The sequence below is a fragment of the Lontra canadensis genome, unplaced genomic scaffold (genome assembly GCF_010015895.1).
Source record: "Lontra canadensis isolate GAN:19392208 unplaced genomic scaffold, GSC_riverotter_1.0 scaffold19, whole genome shotgun sequence".
In the NCBI taxonomy this organism is placed as follows: Eukaryota; Metazoa; Chordata; class Mammalia; order Carnivora; family Mustelidae; genus Lontra; species Lontra canadensis.
This window is the reverse complement of record NW_022631013.1, coordinates 1,798,725-1,815,707: the sequence shown is the minus strand read 5'-3', so window position 1 is coordinate 1,815,707 and position 16,983 is coordinate 1,798,725. Positions and strand designations below refer to the sequence as shown.

The window sequence follows — 16,983 nt, the reverse complement described above, 5'->3', positions numbered from 1 at the left end:
CTCTTTCTCTCTTCCCAACTTTCTGTTTAATTTGTCCTTTATTTTACCCTTTTCCATTAAGAAATAACCCAATTTTACTTTGGGAAATATATTTCATTTACCCTTAATAGAAACCCATCTTCAAACCTCATGTCTTTTCTAGCCAGAAAAAACAACCCATATTCTACTTTTCCTTGAATACGTAGTTCTCTTATTATTTCTAGTCATTTTAATTAGATACGTTAGAATTCTTAATGCTTAAAAATCTTAATTTCTAGTAAAGAAGTACACAACTGTAAATTGTGTTTTAGAATTAGCATTCTGTGGCTTGGCAAATTTATAAATAATTTCTATAATTTTTGGAAACATATGTTTCTCATAGTAAATTTCTCATCATGGCGCAAAACATATTTACTAATAGACCCAAAATATCTATCTCTAGTTCCTCTGTAAAGGAAGCCAAAAGTGGATAAGCCTATTTTTAGTAATTAGCATTCTTGTGTTTTATCATATTTGGAAATGATTTTGATATTTAATGATTTTTCATCCTTTAACTTAGTAGAACTGTAATATTTCAGGTTACCAAGAAGGTCTGGGGAGACTATTAAAAAAATTTACCTAAAAACTTTTATCTTGCTTACATCTATTTAATTTACTTATTCTTAGTAATCATGTTTAGATTACTTATGAGAAATTTCGTCATACCAAGTTATTTTTCTTGGTGACAACTTTTATAACAGAAGACATGAACTTATTTGACTAATCCAGGTAGAATAAAAGTTGTATGCATTATATTCAGTGTCGATAACTCTAAAGATACATTTATTTTAGTTAAACCTATAAATTTAAGTAGGCTTTAATACTGAATATTTTCCCAGCTCCACCTGAACTGGAAGAACATTTGGGTTAGTTTCTGTTACTTTTCTGAGAGTTCTAGGGACACTTGAATTTGTATCAGCACTTTGTTTTCTTAAAGTCAGTTACATAGAGTTCTTTTACAAATTAATGTTTGGCAATACCATCTGGAGGTAGAAAATACACATGTATAACGTATGTGTAGGTACATATGAACATGTAGACATCCAAATACATAGATGCAGAGACCATGTAGCTTCTATTTTAAAATTACTGCTGTGAGTCAGATATAATAATACGAAACTCACCAGTTATGGAAGAAGTTGGATCTAAGTTGTTTTTCTGGTAAGTGAGATATATTGAGGTTACTTGCTCAGATGGTGAAAGCTTTTTACTAAGTGTGGAGAAGACATTTAAAAGAAATTTTCATTTTGTCTAAGTTTTAATTGACTTTTTCACTTTTGTTGTTGTTGTTTGATAAGAATAATCTTCCTGAAGTTGGTCTGTTAACTTGGCATAATTTTTTTCTTTTTTTTTTTTATGGTCTTGTAAACTTTTTAGAGTAGAAAGACAATTTAGACAGGATTACTAGAATGAGTACTTGAATAAAGAAGGATGGAGGAGAACAGTAGGAGTTGGCATTCATCTTACAGTCTTTTGTTTTAGGCCTCTCTTATGTCTTTAATTTGTTGTTAGCCTTTTACAATGAATCTTTCAATGAAGCTATTTTGGAATCTTGAAACTTTTTTCAAAAAGATTTTATTTATTTATTTGACAGAGACACAGCGAGAGAGGGAACACAAGCAGGGGGAGTGGGAGAGGGAGAAGTAGGCTTCCCACTGAGCAGGGAGCCCAATGCAGGGCTTGATCCCAGGAGACTGGGACCTGAGCCGAAGGCAGATGCTTAATGACTGAGCACCCAGGTGCCCGGAATCTTGAAACCTTTTGTAGCCTTCTGCATATCAGTTAAAATAGGTATCCCATTCTTTTTGCTTAATCTGGGAACCCTTAGTTTTTTTGTGCGCCTCTTAAATGATCTTACTTATTGGAACATTTCTCATAATGGCCACTGTAATCCCCCTGATGGAATTGGCAGTGGTTTGGTAGGACTCTTAAACTACGAGTGGAGAGCATCTCACATTTCTGTCTAGCATATCTGCCTCAAATGGGGTTCAACCCATATTTCTGCCCTGTGGTATTTTGGGGCCCCTGACCCAACCAACCAACCAGGTTGGTTACCAAGCTGAGCTCTCAGGACATAACACCATGAGCTTCTCTAATTCTAGGTTATTTTTAGTAAGATTTTGCTCTTTATGTAGATATTTACAGCTTCTGGGATCATAGACCTTAAAATAAGCAAGTGTCCTGGATTGTGGTTTGCTTAGTTTTTTAGAATTTAAAGATCTTCTTTATTATTTAGTTTTTAATTTTTTAATTTAATTTTTTATTTTATTTTATGAAAAAAAGATTTTTTTTAGGTAAGCCTTTGGATCCCTGGGAGACAAATGGATGGCTGGAAGGCAGATGTGCATCTGGGTTGGGAATTTTGTGATGTTTTATAGTATACCTCATTGCATGGAAAGTTTCTTATGGTTGGCTAGTGACTCCAGTATTAATCCAACCTGTTACTTAACCTGTTAGCTTATCCTAACATTGGAGTCTTTGAGTTAGGTGGTGAGTGCTCTGACTGCTTTTGAGTGCTTTACCTGTACCCAACAATTTTTGTGCCTTTTCCCCCCTAAGATTCCCATTAACAATAGCCTTTATTTACGCAAACAAAACAAATATGCACCTTAACACACTGGCAGTAACCAAGAGGTTTTACAGCACACCGGCCAAGAGAAGGCCCTGTGTACACCACGAGCACTTCCCAACCTGGCACTGGGAAAGGACTGAACCAGCAGATGTTAAGAATGAGGAGTGTGTACTGGACTGGGTTTCCAAAAAGGGAAATTGTGGACTGACTCAAGGGCAAGGGGCTTGGGTTCCTGGTGGAACCATCTGCTAGCACCAGCTGACCTGCCCTCAGCTAGAAGCCCTATTAGGTTGGGAGCCTGGTGGAGGCAGGGTGTGGTGTTCAAAGTAAAAGGAACTTAACCATGGCTGTTGGGACTGGTGAGAAAGACCTAGAACTTAAGGGTTCTGCAAGTACTACTCTTATGTTTTTGTTGCCCTGGATGTCATCAGCAAGTTCACTTTGGATCTTGTCACTGCCACCAAATCAAAAACAAAATTCAACTGAATAAACTTCAAAGATCTCACTGACTTTATTCAGCAATTCCAGAATGGGGCAGCATCCTATCTAGCAAACAGAAAGGCGCTCTAAAGAGTGAACAAAGTGGGAGTCTTTTATAAGTGGAAAGAAAATATGTGGATTACCTCATCTTTCTTTGGAGGGACAGAAGGGGTCTGTTAGGTGAATTACCTCCATAGTACTCATTGGACAATTCCACATTTACTAGTTTTAAGGTTGTATTCCTGGGATAGGTTGACACTACCTTTAATTAGGAATTAAGTCTTGGTTTGCTGCTGTGGGACATAATAGCACAAGTGTCTCCCATTTTTTAACTTTTTTTTTTTAACGTATTAAATGAATCACAAAATCATTCTATAATGAATCCATATATAAAATGAGTAACTCTTGATTTAATATTCATAAACTCAGTTTTCATGTGTTGGATTTCCTTGTGGAGATCCCCTCCCCCCACCCAAACCCTGTTAAGACAGCTTTTTATAGAAAGCCATTCCTTTGTTTAATCATCTTGTATTCTTAGTGCCAGGTCTTAATAAATGGCACTGGTAGTTGGTGAGCCTGTGAACAGAATCAAAACTGATTTCTTGATCATGGATTTAAACAGTTAACTGATGTAATTAAAGTAGCACATTAATAATGTGTTTTCTCCTGGGTATATCGTCGTCTCTGGTGTCACCAGAGACGAGTGCTCTGACTGCTTTTAAGTGCTTTACCTGTACCCACCAATTTTTGTGGCCTTTACTCCCTTGGGATTCCCATTAACAGTAGCCTTTATCTACACAAGGTTAGAGTCCCTGTCTTTCTGTATTCAGGTTACTGCAGTTGTTTCTGGATAGGTCTTCCTGTTGCCAAAGTTGTGGAGTTCTCCCATACAATCATACATGCTTTATTTTTACAACTGCCACATACTGTTGTTTTGCTGAATATCTTATGGTAGCCTCTGATGGGGCTCAGGACATACTACCTCAAAATAGGGCACCTTGGCATATTGAGTACCTTAAGTTGAAGGAGTTTGAGAAAACAGAAGCAGAAAGGTCACCCTGCCCACCACCCCCCTTTCCCCTGAAACAGGTTCTAAAACTCTATATGTGAAATGTACCCACACGGTACTGGGAGGAAGGAAGACACTCTTATCACCAGAGACAGAGAATTTTGGGCTTAGAAATTAGTACAGACAAACCTTGTTAAACCAACCCTTCTCTCTCCAGTCACTTCATCAACTAATACCTCTAGCCTCAACCCATCTGTTTTGTCAGTTTTTCACAAGTTTATTCTTTACCTAAAAGGTGTAAAAATTTCCTGCTCTGGTCACTACTTTTGGTCTTCATTTTCTTCTGAAGGCTCCCATGTACATATAAAAGTTTAATAAACTTTATATGTTTTTCTCCTGTTAATCTCTCTTTGCTAGTCTAATTTTCAGACCCAGCCAGGGACCTTAGGAGGGTCCAAGAAACTTTTCTTTTCCCCTACACCTCCAAGGCCCTCTAAGGCCTGGTCTTATTACCTCTTTGACTCCTCTCACTCTTATTCTAGCTTCACACGAGATGGTCTTTGCCTGGAATGTGCCTCTTCTGGATATCCCCATGGGGAGGTATTTGTTTACTATTACATCTCTAACAAATAACCATAATCCTGGTGCTTAAAACATTGTGAATTTATGTCTTTGAGTTTTGAAGGTCAGCCCCCTGAAGTGGGTCTGTCTGGACTTTGATCAAACTGTTGGCAGGACTGCATTCCTTTTAGAGTCTGTAGGGGAGAATCTGTTTTCCTTGCCTTTTCCATCTTTTTGAGGCTGTACATACTCTTTGGTTGGTGGCTGTCCCCCATCTTCAAAGGCAGTTTAGTCTTTGTCTCATGCTGTGTTAGTCTGACACTGACTGTTAAGCCTTCAATTAAAACAACTCTTCTGCTTACACAGGCCCTACCCGGGTAATATTGAATAATCTCCTTGTCTTAGAGTCATTTGATTAGCAGCCTTAATATTCTGCAGTTTAAATCCTCCTTGTCATGTAAGAACATATTCATAGATTTCAGAGATTAGGATGTGGACATCCAGGTGAGCTCTTGTCCCCTACAGTGGCTAGTTTATATCTCCTCCAAACCCTGCTCAGAGTTCACCTTCTTAAGGATGTCTGCTGTTTAATATTGGAAACTGCCTCCTCTGCATTCTCAACTCCTGCTCAGCTCCACATTTTCTTTTATTCCAAACTCACTTCTTAATACTGTTAGACTATTTTCTTATATGTGTTCATTTGTGGTCTTCTGCATACACCTCCTGTTGGCATATGTACACTCCAGGATTCATCTTCATTTCTGTATCTCAAGTACCTGGGACAGTCCTTAGGTCTTGGGAGTTGCATACAAGTGTGTTTGATGGATGATGATGGAGTGAATGAATGAACAATGTGTGAAGCTTAAGCAAATATTTCTCATCGGAGCTTTGCTTTTCTCTTGCCCAGCATGGATGCCTGAAGTGGACATAGAATGAAGGGGAGGACTTGGGACTCCTAAATTCATTTGCTTTACTCTCTAACCTCAAAGGTTTTCATCCTGCCAGCTCTTAGAACTACAGGAAAGACTCCTAGTTTGTCTGTAGGAGCCATAAAGGGCCCAGGGACAGAGAAATGTTGGTGTTCACTGCCAAAGAACATTCTCCCTGTGACTCCTGCCGCTGTTCGTTGTATTGTCTCTGGCAGCTCTTGGACCCTTGTTAACCCCACGGCCAAAAATCTGAGCTTAAGGCTGAGGAATCTCTAGAGCTGTCAGGCAGCTAAAATGGTTATGGGGGTAGGGTGAAGAATTGACAGGGACTCTAGGATTGAGAAGATCACATGAAGCCACAAACCTTTATTATTTTAGGAAGGACAAAGGAAAGTGAAGAGGTTTAAGGAAAACAAACTGATGGCTCATTCCTGTAGTTGACACATCAGCCCCATGATTTTAGTGCTTGATTAAGTTCTTCTGTTGCTTAATTCAGTAGAGCTGAAATATATCCTGAAAATGCCATTTTAGTGGGAAAGATTAAAAATTATGATGTGGGAATGGTGTTTCTGCTAGGTAGATAGCCCCATCACCTGCTTTCCCAGCTCTTATCTCTAAGTTCTCATTACTCTGCTGATTGTTTCCAGTGCTTTAGATCCCTGCCTTGTATTCCCCAAAGGAAAATGCTTTCGGGGCAAAGTTTCTGGCTTTATTTTGGTAGTTTCTCTTCTTAAACTTTAGAGACAAATGCCTTCTTTTTACCTTGTTAACTTGGCTTTTAGAGAGGTTTGTAGTCAAAGGGAAGACTTTGCACTTCCATGATTCTGTCCTAGTGCTCTGCTACTCATGGTATTGAGAATCTGTTAAGCTTGGAAGGAAGTGTCCAGACCAAAGTCACTTTATCCAAGCTGGACCTTTCAAAGAGAGAGAGAAATGCTAGCTCTTAACCCTGGCCAAGGTTCTTTTTAGAGATGATGCCTTTTATATTTGCTTAAACATTCTAGTCTGCATCAAATTAAAACTGTTTGAGATCCATAACTTAGTTATGATACATTTTTAAACACCTTTGTTATAAAGACCTTTTTCCCCCCCTTTTCTTCCATCTACCTCTGCTTCTGCCATTTTCCTCAAGTTAGACCTAGATTCCAGATGTGACATCTCTGTAACCTTGCTGGCCAGAGGTTGGAGCACATTTATACCATGTTTTTTTGTCTTGGCATCCAGCTTTTATGTAGTTGGCAATTTGACATGATAGACTCTTGAAATACTTGAAAGTACACAAGTGATCACTTAAGATAGTTTCTCTTTGTTATGCTATTTAACAAGAATTTGCATTTTAGTGGATAAGCGTGGCTTATGGAGCATGCCAGAAATTGAAAATATGCTTTCATAATTATCTCTGGTTTGAAATACTTGAAGTGGGATAGAAGAAAGCTACTAAGTTTCCGTGTGTTTAGGGAGGTCACTGCCCTTTCATGCTCAGCTTTTTAAAAAAGAATAACTGTTCTTGTCCTTAGGTATGTTTTCACATGCTTAGTCTATACAACCAGGGATGTAGATATGTGATGGGTATGGCTGGAGGCCTTCCGGGCAGATGGAATTGCATGAGCAAAGCCAGAGAATGTATAGCTTTGCATTTATTGCAACTGTTTGAGGGACAAGGACTGGTTCAGATTTTTAGTTGCTTGAATATGTGGGCTGGTAAAAGAAGTTGTAGAGGGTCTCAGATGTTAATACTCTTTATACCAAGTAGTTTGTACTTAATTTGATAGACAACAGGGAACTATCGCAGGTTTAGGAAAATCTATTAGGGAGTAGTAGTGTTAGTGTGGATTAGGATGATGAAGGGCCTTTGGGAAGACTATAGTTCAGTGGTTCAGATGTTGAAACATGAGGGCCCAAATTGGGTTTGTAACTGTGACAATGGAAAAATCCAGGAAGGTGGACAGGCCTCACCAGGGGATGTGCAGTGGTCTCTCAGTGATCCTACTATGACTTTAATCTGCAAAGACCTGTTCCCCAAATCAAATGGGATCTAGGTCTTAGAAAACTTTTTTTTTCCTTGCAGACATTGTACTTAATGAGAATTCAGAGTATATTTAGGATGTTTTTGATTAGCAGTCTGTCTTATTTGGTTGGTTGTCTGTAAGAGGTTGAACTAGGAAGGAGACTGATGAACCTTAGGTTTCAGAACTCTGTATTAGGTGGTTTGGAAAATAGGGACTTTTGTTTTCTCTCATGTGACCAGAAAATAGTTGGTCCCAGGTAGACGAAATCAAGCAATAGCATTGGTTACCTAAAATCCACTGCTGTAAGAAAATTTAGAAGTTATAGTACACAGAAGGCCATTTAAATAAAAAAGGAAAAAATGAACTTAAAAAGTTTTTATGGAGTTTTGGAAGTAAACTGTGTGAACGTGAAGACATTGAGGCTTGCCAGGCCTCCCCCCAACCCCCCGGAAAATCGTGATTCCACCAAACACCTCATCATTTTCTCTTGGAGCCCAGGGAAAGTTTAGAATATTCTAGATTGATCTATGCCGAAGTGCCTTTCATAAATCACTATGTGGAGAGTAACAGGAGAAAAAGGCGTCTTAATTGGCACAATTGATGTCTAAATTAAGATGTGAACATATTGAAATATTATTTTTTAAGCTTTAAAATGAATGGTTCTGTGTTGCTGGAATGTGCCCCCCCCCCAAGAGTTTCAGAGCCAATAGAATCTATAAATACAGCAGGCCTGTTGTCTGTGGTAGATTGAGTAGAGCAGAATCGCCTGTCCTTAAGTGAAGGGGAAGTAGCTTTACATTTTTAGTAACTGAATTGTTGGCCAGCATAAAGGTAAGGGCCATGTGAGCAACTTATTTATAACTTTCCATAAAGGTATGTGTCTGCCCTCAAGCAGAGAAACTGTCTGGGGTGCTTGAAATGTAAAAGTGCAGTAGAATCATTTTCCATACACAGCCTTCCTGGCTAGTTGGTGCAATAAAGTGATTGTTCACATCCCTGCGGCTGTCAGAAGGAGGGGTGTCAGTAGATTTTCTTATTAGTGTCTCCTCCTATGGAATAGAAGGGACTGAGGCCATTAAATATGAATCTATGGTTTTATGTAGTGAAAATTGTTAGATACCAATTCCCGAGGGTATTCAGGACATACATTTAAGCTTGGTTTAAACTCTTGGGTGTGGTCCTACTTATTCTACCCATGTGGTCTAACCACAATTAGGTTCTTGTCAAAATATTTCACGGATATAAAAACACTTTATTTCTTCACAGGTTTAGTTCAACTATAAGTAGGTTTTTTGCTTTTTAAATAAAAAACATGGAATCGGACTGAATTATCTGATAACAGTGGGAGAAGGGAGGAGGTGTAAAATATTTTCATGGCATCCTGTAAAGAGTATGTTAAACTCTTTTGGTAGATGCCAGAAAATGGAATCCATTGTTACCTGTTAATGTCATCACTCCCAACAAGAGTATTTCACTTATCAGCCAGGTTTAACTCTAAGGATGAAATTTTTATAATCCTAAATACCCAAGTAAAATGTGTTTTTGGCCCTCCTTTGTAACTCACTGTCTATTTTCAGAGACTGAGTTTTTCTGAATATTCTGTTGACAATTTAAAGGATCTGCATATATGGCTAAAATGTAAACTTTGGCTTTTGTGCCAATATTGTGGTTCTGTTTAGTATTTGGGCAAGTTGTAATAAGTGGTAAATGGCTCATTAACTATATTGGAAGCCTCATAGCAGCACTAATTTCAAATCGTGCTGCGTTTACAATTTACATATTAAAAAACGTTCACTTGATTTTGTTCAGGGACAAAGCTGACATCCTATATAAGCATTACTCCAAACAATCCTATTTATTGGTCCAATTATTTCAATTGAAAGATGCTGGTTTACTGCCTCTTAGTATATGTGAACAATTCTCAGTGAAACTGTTAGAGATCAGTTGGACGGTGGTGGCAAAATAACCTCACAGGGTTTCGATTCACTTTTAATTTTAAGTCCCAGGATTAAGGACCATTTATACTATAATGTAACAGTGTGGGCAAATATAGTTTCCCTTTAATGCCTTTCTGATATTTTGGGGAAAGGATGCTTTTACGCAAAGCATTCACTAATGAATTGCATGACTGCCTTTTCTCCCTATAAATTTCATTCACATTTCCTTCCTTCTCCCACATCCTTAAGAGGCAGGACAGCATGCAGTGTTTTTGGTTCATTTTATTATTTAAAAGTTTTTTTGAGACGTGGTTTAAGGTAGTTCTTCAGGATAGATGTCAAGGTAACTAGTTAATACTATTTGAAAATCAGGCTCTTAATTAAAAATGCTTAATTTGTGCAAGAAAACTACATGTGAAAATGAATTTGGAAAGATTAGATTGGAATTGCCTCAAATTCAATTAAGCCACACTGCATGGACGTGCTGGGAATATCAATACAATCACTGTAAATTTTGTACAAACTGATTTGTTGCATTATCTTGCTCATCTAACATACGGTACTTTTTGTGTCCATATTGCAGACGGCAACTCCAAACTAACATGGCAGTCAGACTGTGTGATGTGGCTTCTCTGCTTAGAAGTGGTTCGTGGGCAGCAGAGCCTTGGACTGGGGTCTGTGGGATTTTTCTTAAATTCTGTAGGCTACTTTTTTTTAGCATGTTGCAGGAGTGCTGAGGCCATACCAAACACTTGAACTTTTCATTTGGCATACTAATTATTCTTACATTTAACCTATTGCGGTATGGCCATCATTAGGACTTAAAGCACATTGCAATTTTAACCATAGTGGTATATGTAGCATCAGAACCATGCTTTTGTATGTAACTTTTTATAATCTAAATTAGGATTTAGTGCAGACTCAAAGAAAAGAGTGACAAGCTTTTTTTTAAAGAAACAAAAAAGTTTTGGTATGGTCTGAATACTAAGTTACCGTAATTCTTTACATTCTGTTTACTATGTATTTTTTTGGTTACTAAATTTTGAAGTTATTTACAATTCCTGATGCTCAAAAAAAAAAAAAATTGTTGAAACTGTAAATCTGGCTGAAAATTATTTGCCCAGTAACTGTTGAAAGAGTTTGCATTCTGTGAACAGTTGTGTTGAGCCTATCAATGGAATATGCATTATTTGTAAAATATAGCACATTACTATCATTTTATTCTGAGCAGATGGTCCTATAGCTGAGAGATGCTGTAATTTTCAGCGCACACAGCCTACTGCAGCTGTTCACTTGAATGTTGGCTTAGGAGCTCATTCTTGCCACCTGAACATGGAAATAAATGTGCAATTAAGTGAGGAGTGTTTGTTGTCCTTGCTAAATCCTGCTAATTTCAGTCTATGAACAGTTTATATTTCGCATGCCATCCCAGTGAGTTAAATCCAGATCTCCTATTTGGGGTTCATATAGTTTCTACACATACCCTAATTTTCAAACAGCGATTTGTTTTAATTGGCCTTGGCCACTCTCGCAACTCATTGTTTTCATAAATGCTGGGCAAAGGTTAATCCCATAAAAGTTTTGTTGTGGAAAGTGACCCATAGCTAATATTCTACAGAATGGAAGTTATGCTTGATTAGGAAATTTGAAAACTCCTTTCTCAGTTTCAGATAAAGTTGTTAATTACAATAAAATGCATGTCTTGAATTGTTTCACTTTTTTTTTCTTGCAGATTTCTAAAGATTTCTTTATTTTCCCTTGCTCCTTTAAGTACTGTAAGAACATTTACCCAAGAGAGGTAGCTTGCAGCTTGTGTCAAAGAAATACCCATTTCTTTGAAAAGGAAATGCAGTCATGGAGGGTTTAACTTGTTTGATATTTGATAGGTAGTCTGGATTTTTTTTTTTTTTTTTTTTTAATCATGATAGCACGGATTCTTGCCAGTCTGACCAGTCTTAATCTGGTGAGTTGACTAGTCTCAATCTATCCTATGCTGCCTTCTTTTATAAACATCTCTCGGCAGTCGAGATTTCTTCCTGTAGGCTTATCCACTGTTGTGCCCTTTTATTTTTCTTAGGTAATATGATTTTTAAAACACTTTTTTTTCTCTTGTAACACTCTTTCCCTCTACTTTGCTTTTTAAAAAATTTGCCTCAAATTCTTTGCCTTTTATATGTTAGAGAACTTCCCCCAAAACTAGCATTCCATCAATTCAGAATTGTCAGTTTTGAGAAGTAGTTCTTTGTGGAGATGAGAGCTGTATTGAATGAAATAGGAAGGATAATTCTTTCACTGATGGCTTTGATTTTTGGATTCCCCCACAATCTTGGCTGACCAAAGTAGATACCTGTTGGAAGATGGTTCTAGAAAATTTGGGGCTGTGGTTTGTAACTCTTTTGCTCAAAGGTCATAGCACTGATTTTTAGAAACTAGATCCAAATTTGCTTAATAAGTAGATTTTTAGAATAGCCTTAACAGTTTGAGGCCATTTCCCCCAAATCTGCTATTTATCCTGTATTTGGAGTTTATAGGTACCTTATTACTTGCATTTCAACAGGCTTATGTGCTCAAATGAAAATTCCTTGGGCTGGTCTGTTTGCAAAAGTTGAAATATTTATGTTATTGTTTTGGTGACTTGGATAGGTTTTAATTTTTTTTTTTTTTCCCCATTTAAAGTTAGTATCAAGGTGAAATGCCATATTGAATTGTTTGGGGATTCTGTTTTGATGCTGTAGATCAGTTGCATTGTTGGTGATCTTTAGCTGGCAAGGTTGACAAGAATAGCTTGTTAGATTCTACAAGGTACACTAAGTACTCATAGCTTCTTTTCCAAGTTATCCTACAAATCCTTTTCATGCCCTAACATTTGACATCTAATATTTTTTCTTATTTCTTACCAACAGAAGAGGTATAAGATACTGTCAATCAAAAACATTTTTAATATGTAACCAAAACAGTACATGTTGACAAATTTATATTTTTAAAGTACTCTTGCCTCCTTGATTTTAAGTTAATGGATGTATGTCAGTTTTAGAATATTGAAACTCTTAGGCTAACTGAAAATCTCTTCAGAGTTTGGAAGACCATTTTTTGGTTTGTCTTTTGGTAGCATGTTAAGCACTTCTGTTTCGTAGAATGATTTTAGTCAGGGTTTAATTCCATGACCTTTGGTACTAAATTTCCTTGAGTGTTTGGATACTGCAGGTGAGTAAGGGTATGTGAATAGACCCAAAATGCGGTTCTAGAGAATGTTTTAACATTTAGAGTGTGCTTTTTTATGTGCATGTATGGAATATGTATGTGAAAGTATAATTGTGAACTTAACTTGACTAACTTAACATAAAGTATAAATTAGCGTAGGTGTTGTACTTTCTGTTGGAGCTTTATTGTAATTTCAGCAGAATGACTTGTATTTAGTGACAAGTATTTACATTCTTGGTTGGAATCTCTAATAGTTTGTGAAATATGAATTCTGACATTTCTTGTTTTCTCTGTTTTTAGCAGGTAATTGCTGCCATGGAAACACAACTGTCTAATGGGCCAACTTGCAATAACACAGCCAATGGTCCAACCACCATAAACAACAATTGCTCGTCACCAGTTGACTCTGGGAACACAGAGGACAGCAAGACCAACTTAATAGTCAACTACCTTCCTCAGAACATGACACAGGAGGAACTAAAGAGTCTTTTTGGGAGCATTGGTGAGATAGAGTCCTGTAAGCTTGTAAGAGACAAAATAACAGGTACGCAGTTTTATATGGGTTACTCACCTTTAAAGGATTATGTTTCTTGTGTGAGAAAATAATAAGTTTACTGCCTGTAGATCATTCAGTGCTGCAGTTTTACCCATCTAGGTACTCTCTGTTACTGACTACATTAGCAGCATGAAACTTAGTTTTAAAAGTTTTGTTTTCCTTTAAAGCATAAAATATTTTTATGGACAGTATGTATTATAACTAGACTTTTATATACCATATACTGTGCAATAACATCTTTGAAAAATGTTTTAGAAGTGTGTGTATGTCTGGGACAGAAAGTATCATGTTAACCTTCAGTTTTTAGTTTCCTGAGCTTATATGATTTTTAGCATTTTTACAATGAGATATAGGAAGCTAATTCTGTTTGGGAGAAGGAAGAAACTTCTTAAAATGTCTTTTCCTTAAAGTCTGTATAGTTCTGCTTTTAATATATATTACAGAGTAAATAGTAATGTTCACATTGTCAATGTATAAATACTTGCACTGATATAATTTGAGTGTAGCAAGTGTAAATTTTGAATGTTGGATAGTGGAGAATAACCTTAGTATTTTGTAAGATTCAATTAAATAATTAGAATAAGCCGAAGTCTAATTGAGCATGTTCTTGGGATAACGTTTCCTGTAGGAGTTGTTCTGAAACAATGAAAATGTACAAAGTTAAATGTAGAAAGACTAACTTTCTCATGTCATTGTTAAGTTTGAGGGGTGATGTATATTAGATTGCTTTACATGGCTTATATCTCAAACTATAAAAACTAAATATTTGGAATGGGCAGAGAATACCTAAAGGCCGTGAGAAGAGTTTGACCAAAGAATCAGGTCAACTCTTGGCTTCAGGTCTCCCTCGGAATGAGGTAGAGGCTAAAGAAAGGGGTCACACTAGGTGATTTCTGCGGTCATTTTTACTTTGTCTGAGATAGTACCTTTCTTTTATCAACACAGCAGGACTTACTGCCTCCAAGGTGGGAGAATGTGTTCTTAGAGCAATCACCTCAGCGTGGCCTCACAATCTTATTTCCTGGAGCTACAAATTGAAACTCACAGAGGGAACATCCTTAAATCAAGTAAAAACTAAGTAAAACCTGGTTGTCATCAATCCATACTGAATAATTACACTTTAGTTATGTTACTTAGATGTTCACCACAGTATCATGAGGGAGATTTTTTTTTTTGGGGGGGGGATACTGATAATCCAATGGAGAATATTTTTCCATTTCTTTTTCTAAAATCAGTGTCAGCATATGTGAAGTTTATAAACCGTTTTTGAAAAGTTGAAAAAGTTAGAAAACAAATGGCTCCTTTAAAAAAAAAAAAGGTTTTATTTTATTTATTTGGCAGAGACACAATGAGAGAGGGAACACAAGCAGGGGGAGTGGGAGAGGGAGAAGCAGGCTTCCTGCTGAGTGGGGAGCCAACTCTGGGCTCGATCCCAGGACTCTGGGATCATGACCTGAGCCGGAGGCAGATGCTTAACAACTGAGCCACCCAGGTGCCCCAAGAACAAATGGTTCTTAATACATTTGTCCTGACACTAAATTTTATTCTTTTTAGCAAAACAGCTTCTTCATATGTGACTTTTGCAACCTCCTTTACATAAATGACTGCCTGATAAATGGTATAAAGGTCATGATATCATTGATGTGATTTCTGGGTTAATTGCTTAGTAACTGTCCCTACCATGAAAAAAAAAAAAAAAAGATGCTTGAACTAGGTATATAAATGTTGAATTTTTTGTTATGATACTGTAAGTAGATAAAAATACAGAACAAATCTTATATCCTTTTTATTAGGCACCTTCTGCAGAAAACATTTCCAAGATTTTAATCTTTTCATCTCTGGTCGATCTTGAATTATCTTACTCTTCCATAAATCTTTTACTAGAGCTGTTTTATGGTGCAACAAATTTGAATTCTGTGTCTTCATACCCTTTGCCTCCCTATCTTCAGTGTGATAAACAACGGTAATGGAACCACAGTGCATGGTAATATGAAGGACATGGTTGGATACTGGCAAAGTGCGTTAATATTTCCTGTCCACTTCCTTTATCCCCCATCAACACCCCATTGTCTGTTCAGTGAGAGGGAGCCATGAACATATTTTCCCACCATGGTAAAATATCTGTTTAAAACTTATTGTAAGCGAATGGAGTACCCAAGAACATCCACAGTGGACAGGAGGGTCCTAACACATTTTCTAAGCTTCATTCCAAGAGACACAATCATACTTGTTCTTCAGAGGAAATGTTCCATTGACAGACAAATTTGAGAAATGCTGCCCTTCATAGTTTCCTATGTAAGAGCCAAATTGCAGCTCATTAGCATATTAGAACCATACATTAAAATCCTGCAGTAAAGAAGCTGGTTTTCCGGCCTTATTTGACCACAGAACTCATTTTAGGGGATATCTCCCCAATACTAGATTTCCATCGAGCATATAAAGGGTTTTACTGTGAAAGCTTTTGAAATCATTTTACAGATTATCGTACATTCTGAAACTCTTCTGTAACCTGTTCATATCAAAGTTAATGAGCATGTTTCATAAATGAGCATCCATGATAATGAACTGTGTATTGTAAAAAGGTGAGCAGGTAAATAAGAATACAGAGCACCTCTTCTAGTAACCCTGTTTTGACTTAGTCCAGTGACATCTCATTCTTGGTATGGGTTAAAGTGGTGTTCAGAAGGGTCTGACTCATTTAGTCTCAAAGCCCAAATTTAAATGTGTACATATATTTTTAAATCCCGAGTTTCTTAGTAAATATTTGTATTGAACAAAATAATATAGTAAATGGTAGATTTTTAAAACTGGATTTTGAATGGTTGTACTTTGCCAAGTGAGCATATCTAGACCTAAGAAACTACTATTAATGTACCTAGAAAGATTGGAAGAGTTTGTGAGGATGTGGACACTGCCCTTTGGTGTATTTATCATTAGCCAGTTTATGCGGTTTCTCAGTACACATTTGTAGGGTCAAGTCTGAGTTCCTTGGTCTAACTATCCAACTTATCCTGCCTCCTGGGGAGCTCCTGGGCCAGCTCTTTGTATTCTGATTTTGTAGGAGGTGAGCATTAGTTGTCTGGGTTGTAAGAAAACTATGAGGTCACTCTTTGGGAAGAACATTTAAAATTGCTCTTTTTCATTTTTCTTTAATCTTTGCCTACTTAAATAATGCTGAATTAGGAAATTGTATCTCAGGTTTAAAAAAAAAAAATCCAGTTAGGAAAATATGGGCCTCTTGCCTAAGTCCTAAAAGTGAGTGTATAATTTTAGATTGTGTTGTTGTTGGCAAATGTCACTATTTTGATAGAATGAGGATTAGAGAAATACATTAAGGCACCTTTCAGTAGTAAATATAGTAATCTTCTCTTTGGCCTAAATTCTATTTATTATTATGTTGTTTTTCAGGCCCTTTCTTTGGTCTCATGCCCAGCTTTATGCTTCATCCCATTTCCTGTCTACAGACATTCATCATGAGAAACCACTGCTGTTCATACAGTTTAGCTGATGTTGGTCCATCTCTTTGGGTTTATGTACTTTAGAGTCCTTGACACCTGCTGATGCTGCATTCTAGAGGAGTGAACTGGATTTTATGAGGCAAGGAGTGAGTAATAGAGTGTTAGAATCAGAAATGTCCTTGAGATGACCTTAGCTCCTTCACTTAACAGGTGATCTGAAGCCCATGTTTGTTTAAATGACTGAATAGTCCAA

General features: G+C 37.0%; 1 protein-coding gene across 16 annotated transcripts in view; it reads left to right on the top strand.

Moving 5' to 3' along the window:
• Positions 1-16,983, top strand: part of ELAVL2 (ELAV like RNA binding protein 2) — a 168,809-nt gene that overhangs the window by 86,227 nt on the left and 65,599 nt on the right. For 9 of the 16 annotated variants that reach the window (XM_032860306.1, XM_032860303.1, XM_032860302.1 and 6 more), the window contains exons 2-3: positions 10,099-10,189; positions 13,017-13,260. In XM_032860306.1, coding sequence (XP_032716197.1) covers positions 10,118-10,189; positions 13,017-13,260 — 316 coding nt within the window. In that variant the 5' untranslated portion in view covers positions 10,099-10,117. The remainder of the gene's footprint in view (positions 1-10,098; positions 10,190-13,016; positions 13,261-16,983) is intronic. The other 7 variants (XM_032860308.1, XM_032860313.1, XM_032860309.1 and 4 more) reach the window with 2 other exon arrangements.